This window comes from Glycine max, chromosome 9 (genome assembly GCF_000004515.6).
Source record: "Glycine max cultivar Williams 82 chromosome 9, Glycine_max_v4.0, whole genome shotgun sequence".
NCBI classification, from domain to species: domain Eukaryota; kingdom Viridiplantae; phylum Streptophyta; class Magnoliopsida; order Fabales; family Fabaceae; genus Glycine; species Glycine max.
In genome coordinates this window covers 17,678,463-17,694,558 of record NC_038245.2, presented here as the reverse complement: position 1 = coordinate 17,694,558, position 16,096 = coordinate 17,678,463, and the positions used below count along the sequence as shown (strand labels likewise).

Genomic DNA, 16,096 nt, shown 5'->3' with positions numbered 1-16,096 from the left:
AAGTGAAAGATATGGGTGAGGTAAGCTATGTGATAGGGATAGAAATATTCCATAATAGATCACAAGGATTGTTAGGCTTATCTCAGAAAGTATATATATTGATAAAGTGCTAGAGAGATTCAAGATGGAAAGGTATTTAACATCGCCTATTCTAACTTAGAAATAAGATAGAGTTAGTCTCGCACAATGTCCTATAAATGATATGGAATGAAAACAAATGAAAGTAATTTTGTATGCATCAGTTGTTGTTGCATCTGAGAGCTGATTTTGTAGTATGTTTTGAGGCTACAATTCAAGCTAATTGACTGCGGAACTTTATTTCAGGGCTTGGAATTGTCGACAGTATTGCTAGGCCGCTGAAAATGTATCGTGATAACTCCGCAGCAATATTTTTTTGTAAGAATGACAAGTACTCTAAGGGTGCTAAGCATATGAAATTGAGGTACTTTGTCGTGAAGGAAGAAGTTCAGAAACAAAGAATGTCAATAGAACATATTAGCACAAACCTTATGATAGTTGACCCTTTGAATAAGGGATTATTGCCCAAGACATTATAGAACATGTTGAAAGTATGGGCATTATTGTTATTGATGATCATTAAGTGTAATTTACCTTATGTAATTTTGCTGACACTCTGAGCTCAATTATGATATGTTTCTGATTACCTGTTCACTATGTTTGCATGCATGTTTGTGTTAGAGTAATGTTAACAGGTTTTGTCTTGAATGAAGACATTATGTTGGACCAATTATGTACTCCTAACTATTGGTCATATTAAGGAGAAGACTAATTTGTAGTACATGGAAGGGACTATGTCGATTAGATGATATACAACCGCCATGACTCGAATTGGTTCCTATTCTTAATCATGAAATTATGATGTACCCAATGTATAAAACAATTTAGTCAATTTTAATGCGCATTATGTTAGTTAATCTATTTATTTATTTAGTCCATAATGTTTATTAATGTCACATGAGCCAAGTGGGAGAATGTAAGAATTAATGTCTCATGTGAGAGGCATGTGACTTATGTGGGGACTAATAAGTAAATAATTAACGATTAAGGGCTAAATTGTAATTGAGCTTAATAGGAGAAATTTCTATAGCTAACTGCTACTTGATGGGAGTAGTGGTTATAAAAAGGGCTTAATACCCACTAACGTGAAATAAGGTCTCCTTCCTGACCAGAAAAGTGTTCTCTCTCACCCATAGCCATCACGAACGGAGAGAGACAGAAACGAAAGGCCAAAGAAAGTGAAATCTTATTTCTGTCCTTTTCCAAGGAAATCAAAGTACAACAGAAGTTCCTATGAAGAAAGGTACAAGTCTTCCTACGGAGAAAGGTACACAAAACATTATCTATTGTTTATTGATTGTTTGTGAGAATCATAGATTTCAAGATCCTGTTGTTTCCTATAATTGAGAGTCTAGGAAACCCCTTAAGAATTTTTACATGGTTTTGTTGCAATGCTTCAGGTTCAAGAAGCTAAAAACAAGCTTGATGTTCCTAAAGATGCAGAGGAAAAATTGTGTGATGTAAATTATCTTTTTCCTTTAAATACAATTACAACGCTTGCTTAGTTAAAACCAACTGTCAATATCAATGCAGTATTAAACTTTTAACTTAATTCTTAATCAGGAAACCAAGGGGCATAAACTGGATATTACTAGTGATAGAGATGTCCAAATTTTGGATGATACAAAGTCAAACAGAAGAAGTGGTACTTCTACTATGGACGATGAAGCAATAAAATTATCTGGTTCAAATAGGAGACCACATTCTGAAATAACTAAGAACTCCAAAAGAGGAAATGCGAAAGCCAATATGGAAACTGATAATTTAGACTCTGTTCAGGAACCAAAATCAGAAACGCAGTTGAATACTGTACCAAGGAAGAGGGGCCGTAAGCCCAATTCTTTAATGAATGCTGAGGAAGCCTATGATCACTCATGGATTTCTCAGGAAACAAAACCTGGGAAATCAGCCAATCCAGAAAGGCTCGGAATTGCAGCTCTCCTTATCCATCTTCTGAAAAACCTACTTCTAGAAAGGATAAGTTGCATAGAATGCCTAAAACTGTTAGTGAAACTCTAGTTTGTATGCAAAAAAGTGAGAACATAGCAAAAGCTGTCCAATCCAGAAGGACTCAAAATATTGGCACTGATTTTCTAGCTAATGATACAAGCAAAGTTCATGAAGCTTTAGCTTCTAAGCCTAAAGCTGATGAGAATATAAATCCTGATGCAGGTGCTATCTCAAGTAAGTTTTAATTTAATAAGTTTTAATTTCATGGAAACAAAATTAATAACTATCCTGATGCAGGTGGTATCCAAAAAAAATATTATGCTTATTAATAAGTTTTAATTTTTAATACATGGAAACAAAATTGTTTATTCAATGTGTTACATATGTTACCATTTGCAGGTGCTATCTCAAGTAAAACCAGATCAGAAAAACAAGTTCATAAATGAATTACAGAAAAATAAGAGTATTGTAGCAGAAATTGAACTCAAAAAAGCTCCATTAACTCAAAAACCAAAATGCAGAAAAGCAAGAAATTGGCACTGACCCGTTTGCAGCCCAGTAGCTGTTGTTCAGCAACAACTAATTTGTCACCTGCGTCTTCCCTACAACCACCATCAGGAAACATCAGACCAACATTAGAAACAAACATTAGCAATTTTCATTATACAAAACATTCTAAGGCGGTTTTGAAACCGCCTTAGAATGTGCATCGTGAATTGCAATTTTCACCATGATATTTACAAAATTGCCACTGAACCACTTTCTAAGGCGGTTCCAGTTATAACCGACGTAGAAACAGTGCCGTAAAAGACCCTTTTTTTAGTAGTGTGATAAAAATGTAGATAGAAATATAAAGTGTTCAATGATATATATATATATATATATCATTGCACACGCTTGAAATCAACACAAAAATTCAAACTATGCAAATACATGATGGAGTTCAGTGTATCATATGCGCAATTGTGTCATAGTCTAGTTGATATTCTTATATATATTTGAAAATTGTTAATTGATTAGTTTAATTTAAAATTTATAAGCTATTTAGCTTATAATTTAGTAAAACAAACTTTTTTAACAAACATCTTAATTTAAACAAATACTTATATAAATGAGACAAATAAGTTAAGAGGTAGATCATTTGACGTATAAAATATACACAATTTTTGTTGTTAAAATGTGCAAATTAATGTATGATTAGATGATATATACAAAAAAAATTATAATAATGGAAAATTTGAATTTTTTTTAAAAAAAAGAAATTTTCAATTGAAAATTAAATACATACCTCAGTTTTTTGTTTGTCAACAGCATCATCACAACCAATGTCGTAATTAGTAGGAATGCAAAAGTATAATGGTGTTGCATGTATATGTTTCAGAATACATTATTATAAATATTAAGCATAAGAGAAATAATCTATTATAATTCCATCCTTAATAAATAATTACTAAGTTTCCTAACATAAACTAATCTGAAAATCATACAAAAATTTGAATGTATTTGTTACACCAATATAGTTTTATATTACCCATTTTACTTTTTGTAATAAATACTACCAAGTATTTTAATATTATTTTTTGAAAAATAAAACATAAATACGACTAAATTTAATCTTTTTTGTTGATAAGGTCATATATTAATGATCAATAAATCAGAATAATTTATTGTGAAATATATAGGGATGAGAAAGTTTAGGGGATGGCATACATACCATTCCTTGCACTATATTACATAATTGGATTGATTTTTTTCTTTGCTTTTTATGATTTTGTGCATTGCAAAACATTTGTTTTGAATATTTTTTTTTCTATTTTCAAAAATGAGAAATAACTAAAATTATATTTATGAAAAGTTAACTATGATTAAAAGAAATAAAAAGAAATTCTCTCCATCTCTATTATACTTAGATACTAATCTTATTTGAGCATATATATTGCAATAATATAATTTTATATTCTCGTCATGAATTTAGCTGATAAGTTTATGAAATATTTTAAAAACAAAATATTGACTAAGAATAATTGTATCAATTTTTATAATATATAGTAAGTTGTAAATGAGTAAATACTTTTGTAAAAGAAAAGTCTTATGGGCTTAAATATTTGCTTAGTCCTTATAATTTAATATTTTTTTCTTTTGATCTCATTTTTTTTAATTTTTATAAATTATGTTTGTTTTATTCTTTGTTCTTAATGTACTTTATATAATATATTTTTTTATTGTTTATTGTATTATCTAAATTAAAACTCTTTAAGGACAAAAAATAAAATAAACATACATCAAACCTTAGTCACATTAGAACTTTTGAGAAAATAGATCAAGCCAAAGCTTCTAATAAATCTTATTTAGTTAAACCCTGATTCATTCAGAAAGCCTCTTAGACCTAATAGACTGATTTATTTGAAAATTATAAATAATTATTCATTGTTATTATTATTATTATATATATATATATACATATTAAATTTTTATAATTTATTGAATCTTTTTAAATGTTAATCATGTTGGTCTACATAGAAAGTAAAGTTAGAGTTTATAACTAAATTTATTGAAAAATAAGTTTGTCATTTTTAAATGTCTTATTGCAAAAACATTTTAAAATAAAATTTAAAATATGCTTACATCATATAGATAAGTTTGATTTGATTCTTATAAGACTTCACATACATATTTTTATTTTTATCTTAGTGTTAAATTGTGACAAATAAACTTGTAGGTTAGAATAGATTTTTATGTAGGTTAGACTTAGATTCTTAACAAAGTTTTGGAGAGATAATAATCAAGTCAGACTCTAATCATATAGTATTAGTCCAGAGTAACCTTAAGCCTAACAAAGCCTAATAAATACTCTATTTATTTTCACCCCTAATTGCATTGTACTAAAAATGTAGTTGAACCTAAATTTAATTAAGCATTTTATAAGATTTAAATTTTAAACATATTTTAATTAAGTAATATGTTTCATTATACATTATTATAATTCTGGTAAAAAAAAGTACACTTTATAATTGTTAACATGCAGTAGAAGAAATAATACTAATCCTAATCTATTCTGATCTAAGAAATAGTGGGAGAAGGTCCCATCATTCATAACCATGAATGGATAATCCATAATTCGCTAATCTATCCATGCAAGAATTACCCTCATGATATATGTGAGAAATTCCTGAAATTGGTGATAGGAAAAAATCGCATCACACAATTCAACCATCTGTTTCGAAGGGACTAGTAGTGAATTATGGGAAGAACAAAAGGCCTGAACCACTAACAATGAATCACATTCCAGGAAACCTATTCCAGCACTATCTCCATAACAAGAATTGCTGCCATGATCAGTTCCTCATGGAAGAATGAAGAGATACTTAAATAAGAGGCAAAACATGGCCCTATGGTTTTAAATAGCGGTCCGACCCCACAATTGGGGTTGCATGCAACTGCACCGCGATTACAGTTGTGATCGAATCTACTCTATTTTTTTGCAACATAAAGATTTTCTGGCTTAATGCAAAGCAATCCCAATTGCAACCACAACTACAATTTAAAACCATGGTTGATCCCTACAAAGCCACGACTGCAGTTTCTAAAAATGGAACCACTTGCAGCATGACTTGGGAAGCCTCTCTTTCCCACATCTGAATTACATTTTAGCTCGCCATAGTGTTGGGTAATCAACACTCTCTCAAATAAAATTATCCATACCCACAACAGATTAGTAAGAACACAACAAAGATTATACTGTAGGAAAAATAATAACAAACACATAAATTTAACGTGGATAACATTTCTTACTTGCGTTCATGAAACTGTCTAAAAAAGTATTTTACTATCACAAAAATGACTATAAAATTGTAACTCACCTCAAATAATGTATCACTCTACAAACCCGAGTACCTCATTCAATAGTTACAAGAAATGATAACACTCTCATACAAAGACATTTTTCTCTCAATAAAATGACTTTATCTTAGGATCTCTCTTCTCACACATTCTTTCTTCATGTGTGCTGTTTCTCAACTAATTCTGTTTTCTATTTATAGTGAAGATTGTTATCAATTATAATAAATAAATTCTGTTAAAAGTTGAAACAAAAATAACTTTAAATGCATCCATTTAAATAAACTTTATCTAAAATGCAATTTTCCATTTTGCATTTAAACCACATAATGATAAAAATCTAATTCTTAATATGCATGCATCTTATCTTCTGACATAAAACTCTATCCATAAGGAGGCAGGTACCAAGTAACTGGAAAAAGTTTGCGGGCTTTCAGCCATATAGATAAAGCCTTTGGGCTACATGCGACCGTGATTTGAGCTGCAATATCAAGATAATTGTAACTTTCTATAATCGCAATTGAAATCACAATGGCCGCATATGTTTGTGATACGTGACTCCTTGATTGTTATTTAAAATTAAAACGTTGAAACATGCTGCTAAAATTTCAAGGACTTGGAAGGAGGAATGCATGAGTGCCATATCAACTTACTCCAACGAAGACAATTGGCCGAGGTGTTGAGACGCAGAAAAGCATCCATGAAGGAGAACCCGTGAATTATTGCCAATGAAGTCACATCGCTAACTGTGGCCTGAAGATTATGAAACTGCTCTGGAATTTCAAACAGATCAACAATTGCGTGCATAGTGAAGAATTTAAAAAGCGGACCCTCTACCTCAAACTAGTAGTTCGATCATATTTTAGCTAATATGTTTTACATTACAATATTATAGATATTAAGAATATAAGAAATAATCTTTTTAATTGCTTAAAAATAATTACCAAGTTTTCTAAACACAAATTACTCAAAAAAAATCCTGCCAAGATTTGAATGTAATTGTTGCAGCAATGTGAATTTTATAGTATGCTTGTGACATTTTGCAATAAATCATACCAAGTCTTTTAATAATTTTTTTAAAATTAAAATATAAATCCAAATAAATTTAATATTTTTTATATATAAGGTCATAAGCCATCAATCATAAAATTAGGGGCATATGATTATTTTTGTCTCTGAATATGTAAATCACTAACAAATTTATCTATGAAAGATTAAAATTCACATTATTGGGAAATGATTATTTGTCACATTCAGGGACGAAAATTGCTAACAAATTTTTAATTTTACATATTCAGGGACGAAAATGATTATTTGTCAACAATTAATTTACACATTCAGCTATTTACAAATATTTTTAACAAATTGATGTTCAGTATCATTTAGAATGTAAACATACTTGTTTATTTCAAGTAAACTAAAATGATAGTTAAGAAATTACAAAGTTTAAAGATAAATTTAATATACAATTACTTTATGAATTTGTTTCATCTTAAATATGTTACAACACACACATTAATAAAAATTACTAACATATTCATCCAAAAAAAATACTGAAATTATGTCTAATAATGGTAACTTAGTCTAATCTATTCAGCATGATCACGTTGACAATTAATTTTATGACAAATTCGTCATTTTGCATCTCGTATGTTATTTTATTAACAGTAATAAATGAAAGTTAATGATTTGATAGATTTTTTGTATTTTTTTACACATTTGGAGACTAAATTTTAAATTTTATTCAGGATAAATTTGTCAGTCATTTACACATTCAGAAACCAAAATAACTATTTACCCTAAAATTAATTTGTTACAAAATGTATAGGGATAGCAAAAAAAGTATATTAAATGTCCTTTTATATATACCTAATAAACTAAAAATAGAAAGAAAATAATCATTAAGTCATTAAATATATTCTAATATCCTCTTCATCAAATAGGAGTTGGAAAAATATTCATAAGAACTGCCACTTGGATAACACATGTAAATCTTCACCCCATAATTTTTCAATGAGCAATATATGTGATCAAAATTCGCAAACTTGACACCTTACAATTTTGGATTGTCAAATTTGGTTGTGATTTAATTTACTTTTAATATATAATTTAATATATAGATAAATATGCTAATATAGAATTTAAGGCTGATATTATATTTATAGTAATGATATGCCAACGTAAGAATTTATATAAAAAAATACATTAATATAGATACTAATATAATTAGGAATGATACAAATATATAAATAAGTACATTTATATCATCTATAAATGCTGATATCTATAAAATTAATTCTTTTTGGTCAAAATCCATACCATCAAATTTTTCATATAAATGATAATACCTGGATACTTATTTAAAATCCTGCAACACATTCAAATGTTTATGAATATGATATTCAGAAATTGATAAAAATATATAAATAAATTAAACTTGGGAGAAAATAATAATGTAGCATTTAATCCTATTAATGTAATATTTAGTCAAATATATAAATAAATATGTTTTTTTTTCCATATAGTGTGACACAATTTTGTTAATTATTGTACCCTCCTATTCATTTTACACGCATATGCCCACTGTGCGAGCAAACCATTGGTGATTAACATCCATCCCTACATGGTAGAACCCATGAATTGATGATTTTTTTTTTTTATTAACATCCATCCCTACATGGTAGAACCCATGAATTGATGATTTTTTTTTGTTAATGAAACTGTGCGTTCTCTTGCAAAACATTTATCTTAAATAAATAAAAAAGTATAATTAAGGAATTAACTGTTACCCAATAAACAAAATAACTTTCGAATGAATTAAATATAATTAAAGAATTAACTTGTTGTCTCCAAATAAATCACAAACTTCTTTTATTATAATAAGGGTTTCTACGTTATTCCATATTTATGATGTTGTTGAGGTCAAAATAAATGTATTGTTTTATAACCTATACTTATGTTATTAGTTTGTTTTTAAAATTAAGATGTTGAATTTTCTGTATACTTTAGTTTTCCATATGCATATAATTTTTATTTTTTATTTTTTTGCATATGGAGGTTAACCGTTAACACAATGTAACGACTCATTGAAGTTATATGAAATTATGAATTAACTCAGATGAAAGACTTTAATTTTCTTTATTGTGCAAATAATTATACTTAGTTTTATTTAATTTTTAGTTTTATTATTGTTTTCTTCTATGTCTTATTTTTTCACTCTACAACACTGAGTACGAATTATGTGTTTCTCATATCTTTCAGCCTTACTAAAGATCCACATTGAAACCCTTTCTCCTCATGATGATAAAATTGCAAAATAAATTTTTAAATAAAATTAGAAATTTTATAAAAAAGAAAAAAAACAACGATAAAAAATACGTTAACAAAGTTGATATTGCAATTCATTCATAAATGAATGGGGGAAGTGGGTGTTATGGGATTATGAATGTAGTAGCTTATAAAGTTATTCGTCAAACTCCATTTATGACATCAAGGCTCTTAGTAATTAAGGATTAAAGAAGGATAAAATAGGAATTAAATGGTAATATACAAAGGCCCATATCAAAGAGTTTGTTTATACAATGAACATTAAATAAACTTAAGTTTTGGTATTTTAAAATGAATTTAGGATTGGAATTTCATTCAACTTTTCACATAAATGTGATGGAAAATGTTATGAAATTGAATTTAATAATTTATAGTTATTAGTTGTTTTAAAAACTATTCAAGTCAATTTTCCAACAAAAACAAAACTAGTCCAACTTAGTAGAGGAGAAAATTGGTGTACTAGTCGAGTAACTAGTGTAAACAAAACCACAAAACCAACAAATAAAGATGTACTCAGTCCTACAAAGCCAACATCAACATTAAAGCTATAAGTCACCCACAATGTGTAAGAGATAAGTTGTGTGCACCAATGATCAGATCCATCACAATAGAGAGATGCAACAAAAAAGTAGTTCGAATAAAAGAAATACATGGCCTAACCCAATTTCCACAACCATGAAAAGGAAACAATGGATTGAGATCTTTTTAGCAAATTATTAGACTAACCCAAAATATAAAGCATAGCTGAAAGTCATCTCATCCAACATAGAAAGTCAAAATAAAATCATATGAAAATCCTAAATCACATGAAAGTTGTCAACATAGGTATTAAATAAATTGATGATAATGTTTTCATTCAGTTTGAATATTACAAAATAGTTAATTTTTGTTGATTATGGGTTGAACATGTGAAGCTGATTTTAATGAGCTTCTGAAAGAAATTCTTCAACAAAGGTTCTCACAACTTATGTTTTTGCTTTTCTTTGAGCAACGATCATTTCCTGAAAAAATCATGATAAAGAATGAAACATTTAGTGATGAATATTGTGTAGGTTCCAATTTGTATTTTTTTTCTCATCAACATTATTTACTGGAAACATTGATAATAGAAATTAAATTTTCATGTTGAGTGGTGATAAATTACATTAAACTCTAAAATAAATAAATAAAAAGTTCAATTTCCACTTTTTTGTTATTTTCTTTAGCAAACATTTCTCAACATTCCAGGAATTTAAAATTGGAAAAACATATGGAAAAGTAAACAAAAATAAAAACATTATAATATAGGAGAATATAAAACATTCAAAATATGCATACTCACATCACTTTCATTAATTATTAGCCATCATTTGTTTGAAATATTTGCAATATTCAATAACAACATTTTGAATAGCAATGGAAAAGATTCCAAACTCCCAAAAGAAGCATACTCACTATAGTTATCATTTTTCAAAATACATTGTTAGCCCTACTTATTTTTTAAAATAAATATACTCACTTCTGTTTCATTTTTGGTTTTGTTATCGCTTCCTTCTTTGTCTTGTGTTTTCACTTTGTGACACTGAGGAGGAATTTCATGATTCTCGTAATTTTTAATCTCCTCCAAAGACCGACACCGAAAGCGTGTCTCCTTATGAATATAGGTCTGCAAAAAAAAAAATAGTGATAATAACAAAAGGCAAACGAGAGAAAACTTGTTAAAAAAGTTGATGTTGCAATTCATTGATTCCTAGCATGTTAAATAAAATTAGCAATTTTATAAAAAGAAAACAATGATAAAAAAATGTTAAAAAAACTTGATGTTGCAATTCATTCATAACATGTAAAATAGGAAAACACAAATTGAGAAATGAATGGGGGAAGTGGGCATGGTGATGGGATTATGAATGTAGTAGCTTATAGAATTATTCATCACAGTCCATTTAAGATATCAAGACTCTAAGTAATTAAGGATTAGAGAAGGGTAAAAGAGGAATTAAATGGTAATATACAAATGCCCATATCAAAGAGTTTGTTTATACAATGAACATTAACTAAGTTTAAGTTTTCATATTTTTAGACGAAATTGGATTGAAATTGCATTGAAACTTTTCACATAAATGTGATGGAAAATGTTATGAAGTTTAATTTAATAATTTATAGTTATTAATTGTTTTAGAAATTATTCAAGTCAATTTTCCAACAAAAACAAAACTTGTCCAACTTAGTAGACGTGAAAATTGGTGTACTAGTCTAGTAACTAGTGTAAACACACCACAAAACCAGCAAATAAATATGTACCCAACCCTACAAAGCCAACATCAATATTGGAATTGTAAGTCACCCACAATGTGTAAAAGATAAGTTGTGCATGCCATTAATGAGATTCATCACAATAGAGAGATGAAACACAAAATTATTTCAAATAAAAACATACCTAGCCTAACCCAATATCCACAACCATGAAAAGGAACCAATGGATTGAGATCTTTCTAGCAAATTGTTAGACTAACCCCAAAAAAAAAAAGCATAGCTGAAAGTCATTTCATCCAACATAGAAAGTCAAAATAAAATCATATGAATATCCTAAATCACATGGAAGTTGTCAACATAGGTATTAAATAAACTGATGATAATGTTTTTCAGTCGATTTGAACATTATATAATAGTTGATTTTTATTGATTATGGGTCGAACATGTGAAGCTGATTGTGATAAGCTTCCGAAAGAAACTCTTCAACAAAAGTTCTCATAACTTCTGCTTTCGCTTTTCTTTGAGCAACAACCATTTCCTGAAAAAATCATGACAAAGAATGAAACATTTAGTGAGGAATATTGTGTTGATTCCAATAGGTATTTTTTTTGTCATCAACAATATTTACGGGAAACATTGACAATAGAAATTAAATTTTTTGGGTTGAATAGTGATAAATTACAATAAACTCTAAAATAAATAAATAAAAAGTTCAATTTCCAGTTCTTTGTTTTTTTCTTTAGCAAAAAACATTTCTCAATATTCCAGGAATTTTTAATAGTAAAAAACATATGGAAAAGTAAACAAAAATAAAAACATTATAATATAGGAGAATACAAAACATTCAAAATATGCATACTCACATCACTTTCATTAATTATTAGCCATCATTTGTTTGATTATTTTTTTTGCAATATTTAATAACAACATTTTGAATAGTAATGGAAAAGATTCCAAACACCCTGAAGAAGCATACTCATTATAGTTATCATTTTCCAAAAAAACGTCCTAGATAGTAAAACTAAAAAGAATATGAAAATCACTAATGATATTGTTTTTCTTGAATACATTGATGGAAAAAATTAAAATATCACATTGAATTGTGATTTAAAATGCCAAACTTTACATGCACCCCAGAAATAAAAGAGAACTAAACTTTTTTAATTTTGAAAAGAAAAATCATCACTATCTCTAATACACTCTTTCTTACTTGTTCATGTTGATTGAAAATAACAAAAGGATGTACTACTACTGTTTCTTTAACCACTTTCAGTCCTACTCATGAGCTTGTAGTTTTCAGTAAACTTTAACCAATAATAAAATGTGTTGGAAAATACATTGTTAGCCCTACTTATTTTTTAAAATAAATATACTCACTTCTGTTTCATTTTTTGTTTTGTCATTGCTTTCTTCTTTGGCTTGTGCTTTCACTTTTTGACGTCGAGGAGGACTTCCATATTTCTCATTATTCTTAATCTCCTTCAAAGACCGACACCGAAAGTCTGTCTCCATATGAATATAAGTCTGCAAAAGAAAGATAGTAAAATGAGTGATAAAAACAAAAGGCAAACGAGAGAAAACTTAAACAAGTTGATATTGCAATTAATTGATTCCTAGCATGATAGATAGGAAAATATAAAATCTGCAAGAAAAAAAAATAATAAAATGAACCATCATAACAAAGACCAAACAAGAGAAAACTTGTTAAAAAAGTTGATGTTGCAATTCATTCATTCCTATCATGTTAAATAGAAAAATATAAAATGACAACTAAATGGGAAAGGGGACGGGGTACAATTATGATGATCATAGAAATAGTGTAGCTTTGGATTTTTCATCACACTCCACTTTAAGATATAAAGACCCTTAGCCCTTAGTATTTAAGGGTAAATTTGGACAGATAGAGACTTGTGAAATAAAAATGACATTAACTTATAATGCACTAATTGAGGAATATGGAAGGTAGAACAAATATGCTGTGGTTTGAAAATTATTTGATGACACAAAAGCAAGACACCTTTAACCTAATAATCTAACTTACTGAACATTGATTAAAATATACACTTAAGGTAGAATGAATGTTGAGGCGGAAAATGCTTATAGAGATTTTTAGCATAGAGTCATGGTTCTCTATTTGATGCTTTATGCAAAAATGGTTTTTATCAAATCTTCTTTGAGGATACAGGAGAAGATGATAGAGAAAGGAGGTAACATTATTGTCTTGGACATTACTTATATATGGAAGGAAAACAATGGGATAAAATTGTGAACCCTATATAATCAACATTCCATTTTTTTCTCATTTGGAATAATGACAATTATAATTTGTGCGGACATCTTGATCATATTAAGGTTACAACTTGGAATATGGTTTTTTTCCAAAGTAAAGCCTGGACATTGCTTATTGTCTAATTGGTTTATTAACCCTACTACATGAATTGCTTGTTGTTATCTAAATATATAGAATGTTGTTTTCTCAATTGTTTCTATGTAATATCCTAGTTGTAGAGCTGGTTTTCCTATATTTTCTTATGGTCCTATACTCAAAGTATGATCTATTTTATTAATATATCATTGATGTATTGATGACATATGCTTATATTTTATTAATATATCATTGATGTATTGATGACATATGCTTATATTTTATACCTGAATGGTCTATAAAAGTATCATATTTTTGTTTTAAAATCACAATGTTTGTACTAACATTTCAATTTTATCACACAGACTATTGTTGAAGATTTTTGTATAAAAACTACTCTTCCTAGTTTGAAAAGAAATACTTTGTAAATGTTCAATATATTGCTCAAACTAACTATTTACTGTAAGAAATATATTTAAAAAATAAATCTCTATGTCCACTATGTGTAATATTTACCTATAATATTTAAGAAATAAACAAGTTTGTTAATTTTCCCTCTAGATTTTTTTACATAATAAAACAATTGAATTAATGAATTCACTTATGAAAACCCATCTTATCTTAACTCAAAAAGGAAGAAGATAAATAAACATCAAATTTTCATTTTAATTGGATTACGTACCGTATCGAACCTGTTGGCGATCTTTCGTTCTTTGCGTATAACATACCAATTTTTAATCGATTCAGGTGGCGTTTTGAAGGGTCTTCCTCGTTTTGGCTTTGAATTTTGTGTCGCAGGTGGGATTTCATTCTAATAACAATAGAAAGATATATAAGTTAAACTTATTGGTAAAAATGTAAATAGAAAGATAAAGTGTGCAATGATATATATATATATATATATATATATATACACACACACACACACACAAATTCAAACTATGCAAATACATGATGGACTGTCCTTTTAGGATTCAGTTTATCATATGCACAATTGTGTCATAGTCTAATTGAAATTCTTATATATGTTTGAAAATTGTTAATTGATTAGCTTAATTTAAAATTTATAAGCTATCTAGCCTATAATTTAGTAAAACAAACTTGTTTAACAAACATCTTAATTTGGCCAAATATTTATATAATGAGACAAATAAGTCAAAAGTTAGATCATTTGACATATAAAATAGACACACTTTTTGTTGTTAAAATGTGCAAATTAATGTATAATTAGATGATATATACAAGAAAATTATAATAATGAAAAATTTGAATTATTTTGAAAAAAAAAGAAATGTTAAATTGAAAATTAAATATATATACCTCATTTTTTTGGTTGTTAACAACATCGTCACAACCAATGTCGTAATTAGTAGGATTGCAAATGGATACTGGTGTTGCATGTATAGCTTCAACATCATTTAAGGAGTGAGTCATCCTTATTACGGTTTGGAATTCCTCCTACATAAATGTAACATAGACAATGAGATAGTTGAATTATGAAAACCTAATTAAATACATGTACTAAAAAAATTAGAAAGAAAAAATTTGTCTGATGAATTAAAAAGATAGTCTAACATACAATTGATCTCAAACTAAGCATACAATGAATTATAATAAATATAAACTTTTATCGACTTTATCAGATTTTATTCATGTAATTATTTATTCGTAATTGAATATTATATTATCCTGTTATATAATCTAACAATTTACATATTAGTTTTACACACATATATATAGAGATATGCAAAGAGAATGAATTAAAACAATATAAAAGATATCCCAAACTTTACAACTATTTAGAATCAACTTCAAGAATTTTCAGCATATCATATGTTCCAAAAAAAACATTGTTTTAATCTAAGTATATGTTTTAATTAGTCAAATATCATATGATCCAAAAAATATTGTTTTAATCCCTAATTCTCTAATTGATTCCCACCCCCTTACCTTGAAGGGTGAAGAGTACTCCTCTGATTTGCACTCACCTCCGTTTTGCACACACAATTTTAATAAATCCTTGTACGAAGGTTCTTACTTTTATACTATCAATATAGTCTTTTCTAATGAAGTTCTTGAAATAAATTTTAGAAAAAAAACATATCAACTATCAATAAATGAAATAATTTATTGTAAGGTCATAAATGTCAGTTAAAAACAAATAATTTATCATAGGAGCTTATAATAATAAATAACATTAAATGTTTGGAAGCATTAATGTTTTTAAAATATTTAAATTGATTAAAAGGTACATTTATTGATTGTTGATATTTATTTCAAATATTCAAAAAAATTAAATATTTGTAT

At 27.7% G+C, this 16,096-nt stretch overlaps 1 protein-coding gene across 2 annotated transcripts in view; it reads right to left on the bottom strand.

Annotated features, from left to right (window-relative positions):
- Nucleotides 1-15,831, bottom strand: part of LOC102666691 (uncharacterized) — a 25,959-nt gene extending 10,128 nt beyond the window's left edge. The window contains exons 1-5 of one of the 2 annotated variants that reach the window (XM_014762063.3): nt 15,740-15,831; nt 15,110-15,247; nt 14,472-14,600; nt 12,802-12,948; nt 11,521-11,962 (exon numbers count right to left, since the gene is read on the bottom strand). In XM_014762063.3, coding sequence (XP_014617549.3) covers nt 11,855-11,962; nt 12,802-12,948; nt 14,472-14,600; nt 15,110-15,223 — 498 coding nt within the window. In that variant the 5' untranslated portion in view covers nt 15,224-15,247; nt 15,740-15,831 and the 3' untranslated portion in view covers nt 11,521-11,854. Of the gene's footprint in view, nt 1-11,520; nt 11,963-12,801; nt 12,949-14,471; nt 14,601-15,109; nt 15,248-15,739 lie in introns of those variants that run through there. The other variant, XM_026123720.2, reaches the window with a different exon arrangement.
- Nucleotides 15,832-16,096: the final 265 nt, after the last annotated feature.